The sequence below is a fragment of the Diplotaxodon limnothrissa genome, linkage group LG8 (genome assembly GCF_057381915.1).
Source record: "Diplotaxodon limnothrissa isolate DT_005_m linkage group LG8, D_limnothrissa_male_GT1.1, whole genome shotgun sequence".
NCBI lineage: Eukaryota > Metazoa > Chordata > Actinopteri > Cichliformes > Cichlidae > Diplotaxodon > Diplotaxodon limnothrissa.
Window position 1 is genome coordinate 6,879,868 of NC_140603.1, and position 17,546 is coordinate 6,897,413.

The 17,546-nt window shown below is 40.1% G+C and overlaps 1 protein-coding gene across 2 annotated transcripts in view; it reads right to left on the reverse strand.

Annotated features, from left to right (window-relative positions):
* radil2b (Ras association and DIL domains 2b) overlaps positions 1 to 11,869 on the reverse strand; it is a 36,037-nt gene extending 24,168 nt beyond the window's left edge. Inside the window, exons 1-5 of one of the 2 annotated variants that reach the window (XM_085360375.1) lie at positions 11,742 to 11,869; positions 7,550 to 7,752; positions 6,118 to 6,292; positions 3,128 to 3,360; positions 1,730 to 2,151 (exon numbers count right to left, since the gene is read on the reverse strand). In XM_085360375.1, coding sequence (XP_085216501.1) covers positions 1,730 to 2,151; positions 3,128 to 3,360; positions 6,118 to 6,292; positions 7,550 to 7,752; positions 11,742 to 11,869 — 1,161 coding nt within the window. Of the gene's footprint in view, positions 1 to 1,729; positions 2,152 to 3,127; positions 3,361 to 6,117; positions 6,293 to 7,549; positions 7,756 to 11,741 lie in introns of both variants that reach the window. The other variant, XM_085360374.1, reaches the window with a different exon arrangement.
* Between the last annotated feature and the right edge of the window lie 5,677 nt (positions 11,870 to 17,546).

Here is a 17,546-nt window from a genome sequence, read left to right on the forward strand (position 1 = left end):
AGTGAAAATGTAACTATGAGTACAAGATAAAATGTTAAGATCCATTCTGGCCAACTGCAAAAAAGTATAGTTTCCTAATCCTAATCCTAGAAAGTGTTACCATTCAAAACATCTTAAGATGTTAACATTATAGGGTTTGAGAAGCTTGCCAAACATTTACCTAACAGTTCTTTACTGGCTTGTCTCACTGTGTGTTAACAGACCTCTCTCAACTGAATTATAGTTGTTATTTATCTGTCTCTCTTCCACAGCATGTCTTTATCCTGTCTTCCTTCTCTCACCCCAATCAGTCACAGCAGATGGCCCCGCCCCTCCCTGAGCCTGGTTCTGCTGGAGGTTTCTTCCTGTTAAAAGGGAGTTTTTCCTTCCCACTGTCGCCAAAGTGCTTGCTCATAGGGGGTCATATGATTGTTGGGTTTTTCTCTGTATGTATTATTGTAGGATCTACCTTACAATATAAAGCGAAATGAATTGTCTGGTTTAAGCTCCAAGAGGGACACAAGAAAAATGCTTTGCTTGAGGCTTCAGAATGAGACCTCACTAACCAATGGGTGACCTCACAGTGGCCTTGTCCATCTTATACATACAGGCTATATTTAGGAAGTGTGAGGTGAGCCCCTTTGGGGGGGTCAATGTAGTGATCATGCTGGTCCAGGACCAGGATAAATGAGGAGTGTTACATCTTTGCCATGCATATGGATAAAAATAATGCAGATTGCTCAAGTCCCAAACAGATGCAGATGATCAACAGTGGCAAAGCCTAAGAAGAGAATTTAAGGGAAATAACCAAATGAGTTTGCCAATACTGTTGTCTGCCATTATTTTTTGTTTTTGTTTCTTTTGTGGGAGTGAACAGTTGGTAGTGTTACCCAAACTCAGCATCCGGGACAAACTTCCACACAGTAAGTAAAAACACATGTGTAGTTATTATGAACAGGACCATTTTTTTAAATGTTGCACATACACACTTTTTAGGTCTGTATGTAGTGTACTGTTATGCTGCTGGTTCTGTAAACATAATATGATAGCTATTGCAACTTTTTAGAACAAATAAATGAGGGAGCTCTGGCAGTAGCAGTAGAGGACATCAAAGTTAAGTGGTAACAATAACTTGAAATATAGTTTGGGATTCACCTTTCATGAGCACAATTCACAATTTTATCCCCGGGAAACTTTTAAAGCATTGATTACTTAACTATAAAGATAAACTTTATGTAATAGCTGAATTGTCATGACACTTTAATGCCAATTCAGCTTGTGTGCATCAGTAATGCTAATGCAATGACACTGTAAAATACACTGCTAGTTTACATCTTTTTAGTGCGATCATATAAATAATGACCTGGTTGTTGCTGAAGGTTCTGAAGGTGAGGTAAATAAAACAGTAGCTAAAGTACACAGTGTAACCAAAAGTTTTTCAGTTTGATTATCACTTTCTGCATGTTTCCTGTCTTGTCCTATTGGCCGAAGAGGCAAATTGCCAGAAAAAATAAAACTGACATCAGATAGACCATTCCCTAAACGTACACTATTGTCTTTTTAGTTTTTTTTTATCATATAAAAACACCACTCACCCGCTACTAAACTCTTTAAATGGACGATTTCAACACTCGAACATGTATAAAAAGCCAAAGCACTGACAGGCATTGCTGTTTCCTACTGCTGCTGACATATGATTGGAAAACTGCTTTTCGGGGTCAGATGCAGAGCGTGTGTTTGGATATGATACCTGCGCGGGGTTGTAGCCCTGCAGCAGTAGCAGGTATGGACAGTCGTGAGGAGGGTGAATAGAGTACTGTGTGGTGTTATCGTCGCTGCTCTCTGTCTCCTCCCTCTCCGACTCCTCTACTTCCTGCTCGCCTCTCGGCCTTGACGGACAGAGGTTCTCTGTTTTGGCCCCCTCTGAGGGAGCTGCAAGGCTGTGAATGTGATTCTGTTCTGGATGCTCAAAGCTTTGCACTGACGTTTGATTCGGGCACTCGCTTTCATCCTTGACACGTTTTTCGTGATCTGTGTCGTGTTTGGTCTCTAAGAGGTCCATCTCACTTTTGCTCCTCCACAGTTTCTGGCTCCGGCTCATGGTTTTCTCTATGAGGGTGGAGGTCACTCTGGAGCGGCTCTTCTGCAGCTTACGAGCCTGAGCATTGATACCTGAGAGGGAGATGAATAAACAAATAAGAGAGCTGGGAATAGCGTTGTAACTACATCCAAACTGAGCTGCAGTAAAAATATACAGAGCTCAGGGCTAATGGAATGTGGTGATAGAGCAACACCCTTTTTTTTCTTCCTGAAGCAAGGTGAGGTGTGTGTGAGCCTCGGTCATTTGTCCATGGTGTGTTTATGCCAGGATGAACACAGAAGCACCATACAGGAAACAGACCTCAGTGGAAAGAAAGAGAGCTCATGGAAAAAAAGAAGAAAAAACAGCACCCCCGCAGCAGGCATCTACAAGCTGACACCGATAGAAGGCCATCACAAGCTGTGCCATTCATAAAAGCAAAACACATAACAGGACACAGTCTTACACTACGAACACAGCTGTGTCAACCACAGCTGGGGCCCCTAGTAGAAATGATTGTAGAAAATAGTCCAGCCAGTGCTGTTACAGTACCACGGAGTGTTTGTGTCAGGTATCTGTGGAAAGTTCTGGTGTTTTTCTTCTGTCACATCATCCCTTGTAAGGCCAATTAGATATTGTAGCAGTGTAAATCTTTTACAGCATTTTGCAGCAAGCAGTGAAGTACAAAAGATAGGGTGTGTCACTGGAAGAAATCTAATTAAACAAGTGTGTCTGCGACATCAATTACATTTAAAGTTTTAAAGAACATTTTAATGGAACTGAGAGCAAATGTGATCCCCAAATTTGCAGCAGAAATTGAAAAGAAAGGAAAAAAAGAAATAGTGGACCTATTAAAATATAGCTTGGCCTATGTGGCTTGGCCTACTTTCACTGGAACAACAACGTGCCAACAAACCACATTTTTACTGTGAGAACTTTAAAACTGGGCTTAACACTGACAATGCTTCATTTACTGGTGAAGACTCCTATTCCAGGGCATGCACCCTGGTTCAGGATGTGGTATAGTGTGCAGCGATAACTCCTTATTGCCCTGTGGCTATAGCGTACCAGCAGTGATGGTATCCTTCTCTTTGGATGTCTTCTCCTCTACTGAACTTCTCTTCTGGATTTCGAATCGTCTTGCCAAACCATCTCTGGGTTTCCACAGCGACTGCAGGAGGAGGGGTTTTTCATGGTCGCCCAGTACTCGGAAACCTTCTGTTCTCCACGGATGATTACTAATGGAACCAATGGTGTCACAGAGAACGTAGGACTCCGCTTCCTCCTTTCTCAGGCCATACCTAGATCACAGTTAGCCATGTTATCATCCTTTCAAACCCAGAGACAGAGCACTAAAACAGTAGGCAGCAAAATTTCTCCTGAGAATTTCTCCTGGACAATATCATTAATTCTCTTGAGACCGAAGCATTACATTCAGAAGCACTCAAGGTTTATGTTCGCTTGTTAGCAGCTAACTATGCCTGTTTCTTCACAGTGGGTTTATTAAATGTTTCTTGCGTAAAACACCCTTCTGCTGTGTCTAGAAACAAATTTCTTAAAAGAAGTGACAGCAAATTGCAAAACTTTATACTGAGCTCAAAAATGCTTAAATGCTCTGAACAAGTGAGAGAGACTGTTCTTGAGTGCAATATTAGCTCATCACCAAAAGCAACTGCTTTCACATAAGTGTTTATATACATTACATGCAGTACTATGTAAAAGTGCAATAAATTTCTTTATACTTTACTAGGATAATGGAAAGGAAGTGCAGCAATTTACTGATTATATTGTTTTTCTATTCAGGTTTGCTAATAGCATTGGTAAAATGTTTGGTATTATTCACGTGTTGAGAAAGAAATTAAAGCATCTGTTTTCATAATTTCATCAGTTTTGACAAGATTAATCACCCCCTAAAACCCGTTGCCATTGATTTTCAGTTTAATTCTTGCATAATTTGGCATGTCTAAGTCTTTTCTTTCCCCTTTCCTTCCTTAAGAATCACTTTTTGAGCTCTCCACTGAAACATTTTCTGTTGAGGCTTCAATGAAGGGGGTGAAATGCATCTATCTGACCCTGTTTCAGGTTTTTCCAGTTTCTTAAGAACATGACTTTTAGATAATGTTCATCTGGCACATTTGCTTTCATCCATCACTAAACATTCCTCAACATTTTTTAAGGACACACTGCATAATGCTGAGATATGTCAACTTTCAGGCTAATATATTTCTGGGAATCTACCATGTTGGTACAAAAATAAAATTTTATGCCCCTTAGATTTTGTTATCCTCGGCACTTTTGTAGGATCAGCTAAAAAAAATGGGAACAAATTGTGTGCTTGTGACAAGCTTTTAGTAACAAACTTTACTGTTCTTTGCTAAGTTGTCTATAATGTGTAGACACAACACTGATTCATCCCTTGAATTAGATGAGTTTTTGTGCTTGAATGATTCATTTATCAGTGTTAAGTGGTAAACAAGTAAGTAAAATAAAAAACCCAAAACATTCCTCTGAAAATGTCAGGTACAAGGACGGGACTGAATCAGCAGCTAACGTCAAGAGAAAAACTAAAAGACCTTTAGAAAATCTGGAGCTCTATTGCTAAAAACACTTACAAATTAAAAGAAAGTCTTCGTCTTACAGTACTGTACTAACTTTACAATTTATCAATATAATTTTGACTGATAAACCTTCATAGACAAACAAACACAAGGTCAAATAAGTCAAACTGACTAACTTACTGTTTGCTAAGCCATTACGCTACTGCTAATGTTAGCAAGCACTGCCTGTTAACTGAATCTTCAAGCCTTTAATCCTGCTTCACTTTTTCATCTTTTTATGTAGAGTGCATACATCCAACCTAACAAATCTACCATATCATTGACAAACTATTATGTGTGCATAGATTTCTTAGCAACTAGTTGCACATTTGTCCATACAACAGAATTAATATTTAACTTTAGAGTTGTTTTGTGCTTGCTTGTTGAATGTTAATCCAATATTCACTTTACTTTGGGCTTTAATTCGATTTCCATTTGCTCCTGAGGGAAATATCTGTATTTAAAGATGCTAAAACCCAACTTTGTTTGCCAGCTAGTTGCTAACTATGTCTGCCTTTGTTGCCGTGCATGTAGTGGGTTTTTAAGAGCTGGAAATGGGTTTGCTGGGAGTGAACCAAGTAAAAAATGCTTCAGGCTGTTAGAAACTCAACAATTAGCTCCAAGAGGCTAAAATGTTTGGTATAATTGATGGAAGCTGTAGAAACTAGGGGTGATTCTTAGTGGTTTCTTCACTGTTGGCACCATTTTTAACTTTACATATTGTAATGGGTCAATGGTTAACATTAAAGGAATTAATGCAGCTTTGACACATTTGTCTTCCAGATGTAACAGACCCTCCTTTTATTCTGTTTCTTTGAAGTAGTCAAAGCAGTATCTTATGAATATTACAATAAACCTGTTTTCATTACACAAAAAAATAATTATTTGAGAGTGTTTGCTGAACCGTTACTAAATGCATAAAGTAGTAATGGCATATTTAAATGTCACTGCTGCAGAGAATTATTTTCACTAAGAGAAAAGAGTCATGATTTACTCCTTCCTCTACAAAGTGAATACCGCTTGCATTAATCATCCCATTATGTTTTTTGGCTGAAATATAAGCAAACGCTGACAGACACTGATTCTCTAGAGGCTGCCTCGGAGCTGGGCCACACTGGCCGTCTTTAACACAAGCCTGTGGTTTTCTCTGGTCCTTTTCAGCAATACTAACTCAGTGGCCCTGTGTGCACTATACTGCAGTTATAACAAACAGAGCAACGGGTCATACCAACTTTGTTCATCTGAAATATACAATACTAAACACAGAAACGTAAATGCGCTAACCTTTCATCAGGCACTATAGCCAGTCTATAAAACTATTCTGACTGCATTGATATACAAACTCCGCTCCAGCAGAAGAAGCATATGGATATACATAACTCAGCCAGGCTCATGAGCAAACACACAAAGCAGGCACATATGGCAGGCAGACGCATGTTCCCAGATAACACATGGTCTCACCGTTCAAGGGCCTCTTTGACGAGCTCTTTTGCACTGGAGTGCGTGGTGGCGAGGACGCTTTTATAGTGAGCTCCTTCCAGGATTTCATTTCCAAAGATCTTCAGGATTCCTGGGGCAGTTATCTGATTGGACAGCTCAGATGGGTCTTCTGCAATTAAAGCATCTGCAGAGATCACTGCAGAAAGGGAAGGAAGGTTTAATGCTTTACTCAGTTGTGGTTTGGTATTATCGATGAAAGGCCAAACTTTTACATGTGATTACAAAAATTAGTTTTTATTAAAGGAGCTCCATGTTTTATTCTTAACTCTGCTAGAGTAGCTTTGTATGATTCACATTTAGTAAATACTATATTTACTTTTTTTTAACCTCATTCTTGAAGTCAGGTTAAGTCAGGTTTCCTCTGAGTTGCTGCCCATTAAAAAACAAAAGGTTTGAACAGAAGGTTGGTGGGGCTTCTGTGCTCAGGGCCAGTTTCGGTATATCTACTCTATCTTCACATCATATAGAGCCAAGAGTAGAAGAAAAACTGTCAGAAATTGAGTGGATAGAACAGCCTGAAGCCTGAAAAAGTATAACAGGTCCCCCTTCATGGAGCATTAGTAAAAAAGCATGCAGTAAAACAAGTTTAATGCTAACTGATGCAGTTTAGGCTGGTTCCTCAGTTTCTCTTTAGCTGATTGTCATTCAAAACAATTTTAACCAATTTCAGAATGCATATTTGCATTTGAATGCACTTTGTTTTTGTGACTTTCCAAAAATTGAAGGACAATGTAATGAAAAAATATGGTGAAAATTAATGTACAGTAAGTGCAGTGGTTCCCATATAGCACTTTTTTACTCTACGTGAACACTCAAAGCACTATATAATCACACTCGCATTTATTTCTACATCCAGGTGCTCTCTATCTCACATTCTCACTCCAATGAACATAATGGGAGCAACTCAGGTTCACTCAGGTTCAGCATCTTGCCCAAGGACACTTTGGCTGGCTAGGAATCACATTTCCTGCCTTCCGATAGTAGATGACCTGCTCTACATCCTGAGCCACAGCCCCTTACTGTACATCCATGACCCGCTGATGAATATTCTTTATAACACAAACTGCACAACTGATGCAGCCAGTTTAACTTAGTGGTATTTTTTGATTTAATCAAAACAATTATTATTAAAATGAAAACAGCAGAGGCAGAGCTACTCTGACTTTTATTTTCTAAACTGGCTCAGCCTGCATGCAAGATTTTGGTATTAATCTAAAGCGCTTGCAAACTAGTGCCAAAATAGCTCTGATGATATCATTTGGGTCATCGTCTTGCACATCATCACTTATCCCAGAGCCACAAGTCATCTGTGCTAAAAACACTAGCTGTAGCATTAGCACAACAAATCCTGAGTGTAAACATGCAGGGAGAAAGTAAAGTCACTGTGACGTACTGCTTCCCTTCCTGGTGTGGACAGACAATGATGACTTGAGTCCTGCAGTCAGTGCCATGGAGCCTGAGGTGGAGGTGGGGGTGCGGAGAAAGACACCTGAGAGGCGGTGGGTGTTCCGACGAATGCGGCTTTTGCAGGGCTGTCTTATGGCCACGCCCTCAGCAGATCTGCTAGCAGATGAACTTCCAGTGGATGAAGCTGAACTGCTAAATAAAAAAGTAAAAAAAGAGTGTTTGAGAAACATTTTGAACACTTACCAGCTGGAGGACTGATAAAGCCATCACATCGGTTCAAGATCAAGGAAGACATGTTTGCGTCTTCAATCAATCAAACAATCATCAGCCACAAAAAAAGGGAACCAAAACAAAGATATCAGAAAAAGCAAATCGAATCATAAAGTATCATGTCCATTCTTGAAAGCAGCACGTATGCTAGGCACATACCGTTCTGACCGTAATGCAGTGCTGCCTGGTTTCCTTCACCATGCTTCTCTAAGCTCTCTTGGGACATGAATGAAATAATCAAGTGTTGCTTTACTTCTGACTGAGCCTCTAAGCTACTTATCATTATGGTTCAAAGGTTCTCTGCAGTTACGCCACCACTTGGAAATAAACGATTTTACATGTCTGATTGATAATCTTAGCACTCCTAGTTGCACATAAGCAGTTGCATTAGAGGATAATGAAAGCTCCTTCAAGTTCTCTCGGCTCAAAATGTGGGTTTATTTGTAGAAGAAATACGCAGTGGCATTTTTTTCAGTTTGGTCTTCAGCTTCTGAATCAGGCCAATAGTCTTAAAAAAGGAAGACGAGCACCAGTAGCTGAGTTCATCATAGTGTAGTGTGTGTAGTAGTGTGCAACAATACTGCAAGGCTCTAGCTGTACCAAACTTAAGTTCATGTGTCCATGTTGAATTAAAAACCACTTGCCTGAGCTTTTTCAACTTTGAACTGAACTTCAGTGTGACAGTATCATTGTCCATGTATGTGTTAGTGCAGCTTCACTGCTGGCATCTTTATGGTTGTGTTTCTTCAAGGGATAAGTCCCTGTAGAGCAAGGTGAATTTTGCTGAATATCTTTCATTTAAAACCTCGTTTTATTTTATGATGAAATACTTTTGTAATGGCTCTTGTTGTGTATGATACCTATAGTTTGCGTTTCCTGGTCTTAGCTGACAGGTTTGGTACCCAGTGTGGTCTTCTGCTGGTGTAACCCATCTGTTTCAAGGTTACATATGTTGTGCACTTGATTAGTGGTTATTATTTCAGTTTGTGGTCTTCTTATCAGCTCAAAGCAGTCTGACCATTCTCCTCTGAGCTCTGGCATTTTCATTTTAATCTCCACGCCACATCTAAAGTCACTTAAATCATCATTCTTCCCTATTCTCATGATCAGTTTGAAATTCAGTAGGTCACCTTAATTATGGCTAAATGGCTAAATGGAGTTCCTGCAGTGTGACTGTCTGATTAGATATCTGTGTCAATGAGTGGTTGAACAGATGTATGTAAGAAAGTGGATGATGAGCGTAGAATTGATGACTCTGCCTCAAGGTACTGGAGAAGTAAATCTTACAGTAACAGTTTATAGTGCAGCCTGTCAACTGTAATTAAATAATATTTCAATATATTTTATTTGAAATAACAATAGAAGTATATTTACATACAAATACTTAAGAAGGTAACAAGTCATATTGTACAGGAAACAAAGAAATAATTATGCGGTAAGTAAATGTAACTTATGTGGTTACATATGTAGAACAATTTTAAGTTCTACATAAGTAATTTTAAGTACTGTGTGATTTCCCTGTACTTTTTAGAGTGTGGCTGTATTTTAGAGTGGGATAACCTTGCCTAACTTACAGGTATTTTACAGAAAAGGAGACAGAAATGATCCTGTAAGTAATATGAAGTATGGCCTAACTGAGCTGTGTGCAATTACCTGATGGTTTTGTGGGAAAACAAGTATTCATTAGTTAAAATTACTTACATACTACTTAAATTTACTTAGAGTGTAAATATTTCTTTGCTTCCTAACAAAATCTGACTTGTTGCCCACTTATTCAAGTGCACCTACCATTAAGTATTTGTATCTAAATATAATTAATAGTAATTTCAAATAATGTACATCAAATCGTCGACCTTGGGCTGGAAACACCAATCTGCAGATGGATTCTAAACTTCCTCACAAACAGGCCCCAGGTGGTGAGAGTTGGTAAGCACACCTCCTCACCACTCATCCTAAACACAGGTACGCCACAGGGTTGTGTGCTTAGCCCCCTCCTATATTCCCTGTTCACACACGACTGTGTTGCTAAACACGAGTCCAACATCATCATCAAGTTTGCGGATGACACAACCATCATAGGCCTCATCACAGGCAATGATGGCCTATAGAGAGGAGGTGATGGCGCTGTACGAGTGGTGTCTGGAAAATAACCTGACTCTCAACATCAGCAAAACTAGAGAGATGATAGTAGACTACCGGAAACGACCAGTCAGAGAACACCAGCCCATCCACATCAACGGTGTCAAGGTCGAAAGGGTCAGCAGCTTCAAGTTCCTTGGAGTCAACATCACAGACAACTTCTCCTGGACCCTTCAGACAGACACTGCTATCAGGAAAGCTCGCCAGCGGCTTTATTTCCTGAGGAGGCTGCGGAAGTTTGGCATGAACGCCAACATCACCTCAAATTTTTACAGGTGTGCAATTGAGAGCTTGCGGACGAGCTGCATCACAGTTTGGTACGGACGCTGCTCTGCCAGCAGCTGTAAATCACTACAGAGAGTGGTGAAGGCAGCAGAGCACATCACTGGCATGAGGCTTCCTGCCATTCAGGACATTTATCTCCAGCGATGCCTCCGTAAAGCACACAGCATCATCAAGGACCAGAGCCACCCAGCACATCAGCTGTTCTCCTTGTTACCATCTGGCAGACGTTACAGGAGTCTGTCTGCTCGGACTACAAGACTCAAAAACAGTTTTTACCACCAAGCCATACGACACCTCAACCACAACACTTAAACACACACAACACAGTCCACAGGACGCACTCAGAAGCTACCCTGCAGCTTCACAAGTACTCTGTTTAATCTGCACTGGTCACTCCACTTTATTGTTATTGATATTTATATTTAAAAGTGCAATACTGTAATTTTCTGCTGCTCATTCCTGTGCAATATCCCATCTGCCCCCCGTCATATTTCTTTTCAAGATTTTCTTATTTAATCACTAGTGTACATATATTTATATTTATAGATACATATATATTTAGTCATCTTTTCTCTTTTACCACGTCTCTCTAATATTTTGCTCCTTACTATTTTTCTATTTTTTATTACTTTATTTTATTTTATTATATTTTATTATATTTTCTTCTACTGTACCATGCTGCTGAGTGACTGCTGCTCGTCAAACACATTTCATTGCAATGTTGACCCTGTGCTAACTTGCATATGACAAATAAAACTGAAAACTGAAAACTGAAAATTCCACTTAATGATTGTGCTTTTAGTAAATGGCTATATTATAAAGCATTACCACTCTTACAACTCTAGGTCTGTTTGCCATGGATGACTGCAAAACACTACGAAAAAAGTAAGAAGTGGAAAACTGAACTGTGAAATGCTATAGGAGAAGTAGACTGACAAATGCATGTGTGTATAATTTTAAAAATCTATGTCACGACTGAGCCAAAAATGACCCCATTCAGTCACTTGAAGTTTAAAATTTCCGATCAGTTCCTGTTCACAGTGACTGGGACTAATATTACATGAAATACAAAACATTCAAATCGGAAGAAAGAGACAGAAGTAAACTTGCACTTGGGGATACAAATGTTTTGTCAGGTGAACAATCAACATGGATCATCTGTTTTTGTTACAATTAAAGTCAAGTTCACAGTTCAAATACACAGACAGTCTGTCAGTGTGAATGTGAACCTCATGCTTTGTTATATCCAGTGGCTTAAGGGATCGCAAGTTCCAGGACACATCAGGATTGAATACATAACAGCATACAACAACATTCAGACAGCATGCCTAACAATACAATCAAATGACAGGAAGCACGAAGACAGAAGTAAAGGTGCACTGAGGCAGACAAAAGTTTGGTCAGGTGAACAACTTGTTAATTAAAGTGCACATGAACACAATTTGGCACGAATACGCATTTGTTAGCACGTGTTTCATACTCACTGCTGAGAGCCATCACTGGTCTTCCTCCCCAGCCTGACAAACCGTCTTTTTGGGAGAGCTGCAGGTAAGTTCGGGGGTCTTGGTGGTAGAGAGCGCAGCTCCTCAGAGGAATCTTTAATCCGACTCATTCCTGTCTGATCCACCTGGTGCTACGTTAAAGTGGTTTTATTCTAAATGATCAGAGAGGGTTATTCTAGTGCTCGACTGGAGAACAGCCGGTGTTGCCTTGCATCATTCCTGACATGTTCCATTCAGGAACCGAGGCGCAAATTCATCCAGCTGCTGCTTCATTTTCCGGAATAAGCGCTGCAGATGTTTCCAACCCTCATCCAGCTGTTGACGGACTGCTCAGTCCAACAACAGCGACGAAGCTTCTCCAGTTACAACTTCATCTCTTAACTGTCTCTGGGACGCTGACACGTGATCGAAATATATCTTACTGATGTCATTCCAGGGAGCGGACACATCTGATGAACACTGCTGCCATTATGACGTATCCTGTCCGCTTCCAAAGGAAGCAGCCTGTTTCAAATTCATAACGAACCCGCTCTCCAGATGTGTTTCGACAGCGCAACTGCCTGAAAGTGCCAAGGCTGCACACACCCGCCGACCCGCACTGAAACTTTCAAAATAAAACCTTACTGAAGAACTCGTCTGACCTTTTAAATCCCAGCTTTCACAGCATTGCACCGCTTTTCTTGCTGTGGAAGATGTGCTAAGTTCACGTCTGTGCTTGAAGCAGACAGAGGAACTCGAGCAGTGAGTGAATCCAAGATTCCTGTGTCCATCACTCCATCTTCTGGCTGAAAGCAGATCACAGCCAGCGCCCTAACCATAACCTTTTTCCTGACCTTAACCAGGACTTTAATGATGTTAAATAGCGTGTTTCTAAGCGATTTGAAGAACATGTGTAGATTGAGTCCATACGGTTCTCATAATTCCTCATTTTCCCGAGGTCGTCATTTAGGAACGTGGTGGGTAGCCGAAAACGTAATATGTTGACGATTTGTCACCTAGCGTAAAATGTTACGCTTTGGGAGTGAGAACGTGTTGTCACAGCAGGATTTTTTTTATTTATTTATTTGTTAATGTAGGCTTATTATTCTAATTTGCAGTTCCGATTTTTTTTTCTTTTACTCTTAAATCTACTAGATTCTAGCTTTGCAATGATTTACCTTTCAAATTAGTCCTTATTTATCTAATACAGGTCCCTGGTGTAACCCCTCAATACCAACTAGTTTAGGACTGACTCAGTCCAAAAGTAGTCAAAGCCAAAGTTCTTCTGATTTGCTTTCCCACGAAAAAAAGAAGATTTGAACAGCAGGTAGGTTTCTGCTTGAGATATAGTAACATCCCCTCTTGTTGGTAACACACAGAGCTAGTATTTAAAAAAGTGTTTAAAGCTGCTTTAGCTTTAAGCTTGAGGGATTATTTTTGCATATTATGTCATTACTGGAGTCTTTGCCCATCTTTAAGTGGAGCTATTATGGAAAAAACAATCATATTTGAGTTGTCGGCACTACGTTTAAGATACTTTTGTTAAACCTTTAATAACTAAAAAGATTTAGTGCTTGGTAAATCCTTTTTAGTTATTAAACCCTGAACCAAATTGCTGACTTATGTCATCATCAGAGGTCCATGTGTGACAAGAAATGTTATAATGCTTTTATTCAGTGTTCTCAGTAAAAATATGCTAACGCATAAAACCAATGTGTAAAATTAGCTGATTGCCCTGAATGCTGTCATTTAGGTTGCTGGGTAGAAGACATTTCTTGCTATAACTGGCAAACTCACATCAGAGTGTATCACATGTGTTTTGTAGTTTCATGTGATTCCAATTTCGTATCAAAATATAAACAAATAAGAGGTGACTCAAGACTTTTGCACAATATTGTAACTGAGGTTTAGTTATTCAGCCCATTACCCATAATGAGAAAAGAAAGTAGCTACACAACAAATAAGATCCACTCCATACAAAATTTCACTAGTGGATGTAAGAGCTAATACAATATTACACTAGAATGATAAGATACAAGCTTAAAGTTGCTTTTTATGTTTTTCCATTCGTCCGTCAGAAAGTCCACCAGCAGCTGTTTTGTTTGAAGAGTTCCAAGAGCAACACCACGTGACCGTCGATTAGAGACATGACCACTAGATGGTGCACTGCACTGTGCGTTACAAATAACCGAGTGTAACACCCTGAACAGAAGCTCTGCTTGTACACTGACATTGTTTATAAGGGATTCAAAAAATTGAAAACCTTACATATTTCATATATATATATATATATATATATATATATATATATATATATATATATATATATATATATATATATATATATATATATATATATATATATATATTCTAAACCCTGTATAGTAGTTATTTAATTCACGTTTGCTTCTTTTGTTCAATTCACAAAGGCCACTTTTCTCTAACTCATTAATTCACTTTAAACAAAAACACATCAAACACCCGCTGGTGAGCTGAAGAGCACTCCCTCGTGGTTTGCGTGGAAAGATAAATGGGCGGAGCTGTTCTGTATAGGCCCTTTTGGATAACATGACGCTTCTGATACCTGAATCTTGTAACAGCTCCTGTAGTGTAAACACTACGCAGGGCTTCCCCCGCATGTCACTGCAAGTTCACACCGTACAGGTTCTCTCTCGTGTGGACTCGTTTACTTGCACTTCACTGGATAGGCTATCCATCTTATCGTGAGCAGGAAAGAATCCGCCTGTAGGCCAAGGTCAGGCTTTCTCAGTACATAGGAAGAGAACAGAAGGGCTTAAGATCTAGTAATCAGATCCCCGGCTGGAGAAGGAGGAGTGACACCTGCAAGCAGGAGACTTAAGAAAGCTTTACAGCCCATACCTCACAAACTTACCTAACAGTAGTTAAGTCAGTGCTGCTGTTTGCGGAACAATTAAAAATGCCTTTACTACACACAAATCTCCCTTTCTTTCACTATCTCCAAAACAGAAAACAACACATCTGCTGTGTTATGAGCCAAAATAAAGCAGAGCTCTGTGCTTATGTTATAATTTGACCAGAACTGACCTGCTGGAAATGCACTGCATGACTCTGGTATTTTAATCAGTTTTGACAAAAACATTAGCTTACACAGCTTAATCAGAGGTGCCAATAGCAGAATTCATATATTACTGAGTGGAAAAAAACTAAACTGAAGTTGGCTGTGTTGGTTGGTGGAACATCTGATGTGGTGTGCACATTTAAACACAGATCCAAAGGGCTGAGACAATTAAGGATAATTTGGTGGACAAAAAGGGTGGATGGATTGACAGCTAGTTGTTTTTCTATAAAAGTTGCAAAAATTTTAAATTAAAGATTTTAATTTATTACAGTGTGGAGTTACATATACTCCTGGGTGTGTTCAACAGATTGACAGGTGACAGGAATTGATGTATGCTGGTGGTTTTAACAGAGAACTTCACAGCTCAGTATCTCAGCATGACCAAACACTACAAATTTTAAACAACAGACTCGTGTGACTTTTTCCATCATTGTGGAACATTTTCATGCTGCAGTATTTTGTTTTGTTGTTTTTACCTTTCTTTACTTTTTTTTTTTTTTACAGTGTAAGAAAAAACTCTTGTTGTAAAGACAGTTGGGAGTAATGAACACTGTTGTTGAGCTAGTTAATAGGTATGCCCTCGTTGTCATCTGTTGTGATTTTATTTTGAAAGGATGCTTCCTGTTATGCTGCAGAGTGCACGCGAGAGTTCAATAATAAAAACTAAGTGTTGTTCCGGTGAAAAGCCGATGCCCCACGTGTGATTATTCCTCCGTCTAGACAATATAAGTATCTTCAATATTCATGCAGATTCCGCTGGAAGACCCGTCTCTGCTAACAGGTTATGGGCCCAGGAAAACATTGAAGCTACGCCAGGGGAAAGTTTACCACCAGAAAAGTCGCAAAGTACAGCGTGTTCGGTGAGGGCTAGCGTGCTAAGTTAGCACCATGAATAAGCGTGCTGGTGAACCCAGTGGCCGATGGGCAAGGTTGGTTTTTGACGGAGATGAGAAGAATTATGAACTGTGGGAGACAAAATTTTTGGGACATCTTAGATTACAAGGTCTAAAAGACACAATATTGAAAAGTGATGACGACGATGAGGACGACGAAGATAAGAATGCCCAGGCCTATGCAGAGTTAATACAGTTCCTGGATGATAAGAGTTTATCGCTCGTGATGAGAGAAGCTGCCGATGATGGACGCGAGGCACTGAAAATTTTAAGAGACTATTATGCAGGAAAAGGTAAACCAAGAATTATCAGCCTTTATACCGAACTGACTTCTCTGAAGAAAGCAAGCAGTGAGAGCGTCACGGAGTACATCATACGCGCAGAGACATTTATTACAGCCCTGAGAAATGCTGGAGAGACACTTAGTGATGGTCTGCTTGTAGCGATGGTGTTAAAAGGTTTACCAGAAACATTTAAACCTTTTTCCGTTCACATTACGCAAAGTGAATCAGAAATCAAGTTTGCGGAATTTAAAACGAAACTCCGCAGCTATGAGGACACTGAGAAAATGCGCTTAATGGAACAAGAGGATAACATCATGAAGGCGAGAGTGCAACCCAGCAGCTGCTAATGACCACAGGAGAGACATGTCAGACATAGTCTGTTTTAAGTGTGGCCAACGGGGACACAAGGCCAGAGCATGCCGCTACAGACAGTGGTGCGGTCACTGTAGGAGCAACACCCATCGAGAGTCGACTTGCAGGAGACGACAACGGAATGATGAAGCACGCATAGCCTCGGAGGAGGGCGACAACGCAGAGAGCGACGACACCTATGTCTTCCGGATGAGCGATGACTACGCGGCACCTCAACAGCCACAAGACATCAGGACCAAAGGCCTAATGGTGGATACTGGCGCAACATCACACATCCTGAATGATAAAACAGCGTTCAAGAAATTTAATGACGACTTCCAGCCGGGAACGCACTGTGTGGAATTAGCTGATGGCACCAGGTGTAAAGGAGTGGCTGAAGGCAGAGGAGATGCAGAGGTGTGCTTGATAGACAGCAGAGGGAGACAGTGTAAAACAACACTGAAAGACGCCCTATGCATTCCCTCATTTCCACAGAATATCTTCTCTGTGAGAGCGGCCACCACGAACGGAGCCACTATCATCTTTAAGAAAGGAAGGAACGTCCTTCAACACAGAGACGGTACAAAGTTTCACATCCATGAGCACAACAGACTTTATTACCTTGAGACTGTAAGTGAGTACGATGATAAGTGTAATAATTGTTTTGATGTGCAGACATGGCATGAAATTTTGGGACATTGCAATCATAGTGACATTCTGAAGCTACAAAATGTGGTTGAAGGTATGAAAATCAAAGGGAAAACTGACAAAGAAAGTTTGAACTGTGAGGTGTGTATTCAGGGAAAATTTGTCCAGACTAGGAATAGAAACCCTGACAGGAGAGCTGAGAAACCTCTCGAGCTGGTACATACGGATCTAGCAGGGCCGATAGATCCAGAATCACGAGATGGACACAGATATGCATTATTGTTTACCGATGACTTTTCCGGTGCAGTATTTGTATATTTTCTCAAAAACAAAAGTGAAACAATGCAAGCAACTGAAATCTTTTTGGCCGATACAGCTCCACTCGGGAAGGTAAAGTGTATCAGGTCAGACAACGGCACAGAGTTCATGGCAAAGAGTTACCAGGTATTGTTAAACAAACATGGAATAAGACATGAAACTTCAGCCCCATATTCCCCTCACCAGAATGGTACAGCGGAACGTGGCTGGAGAA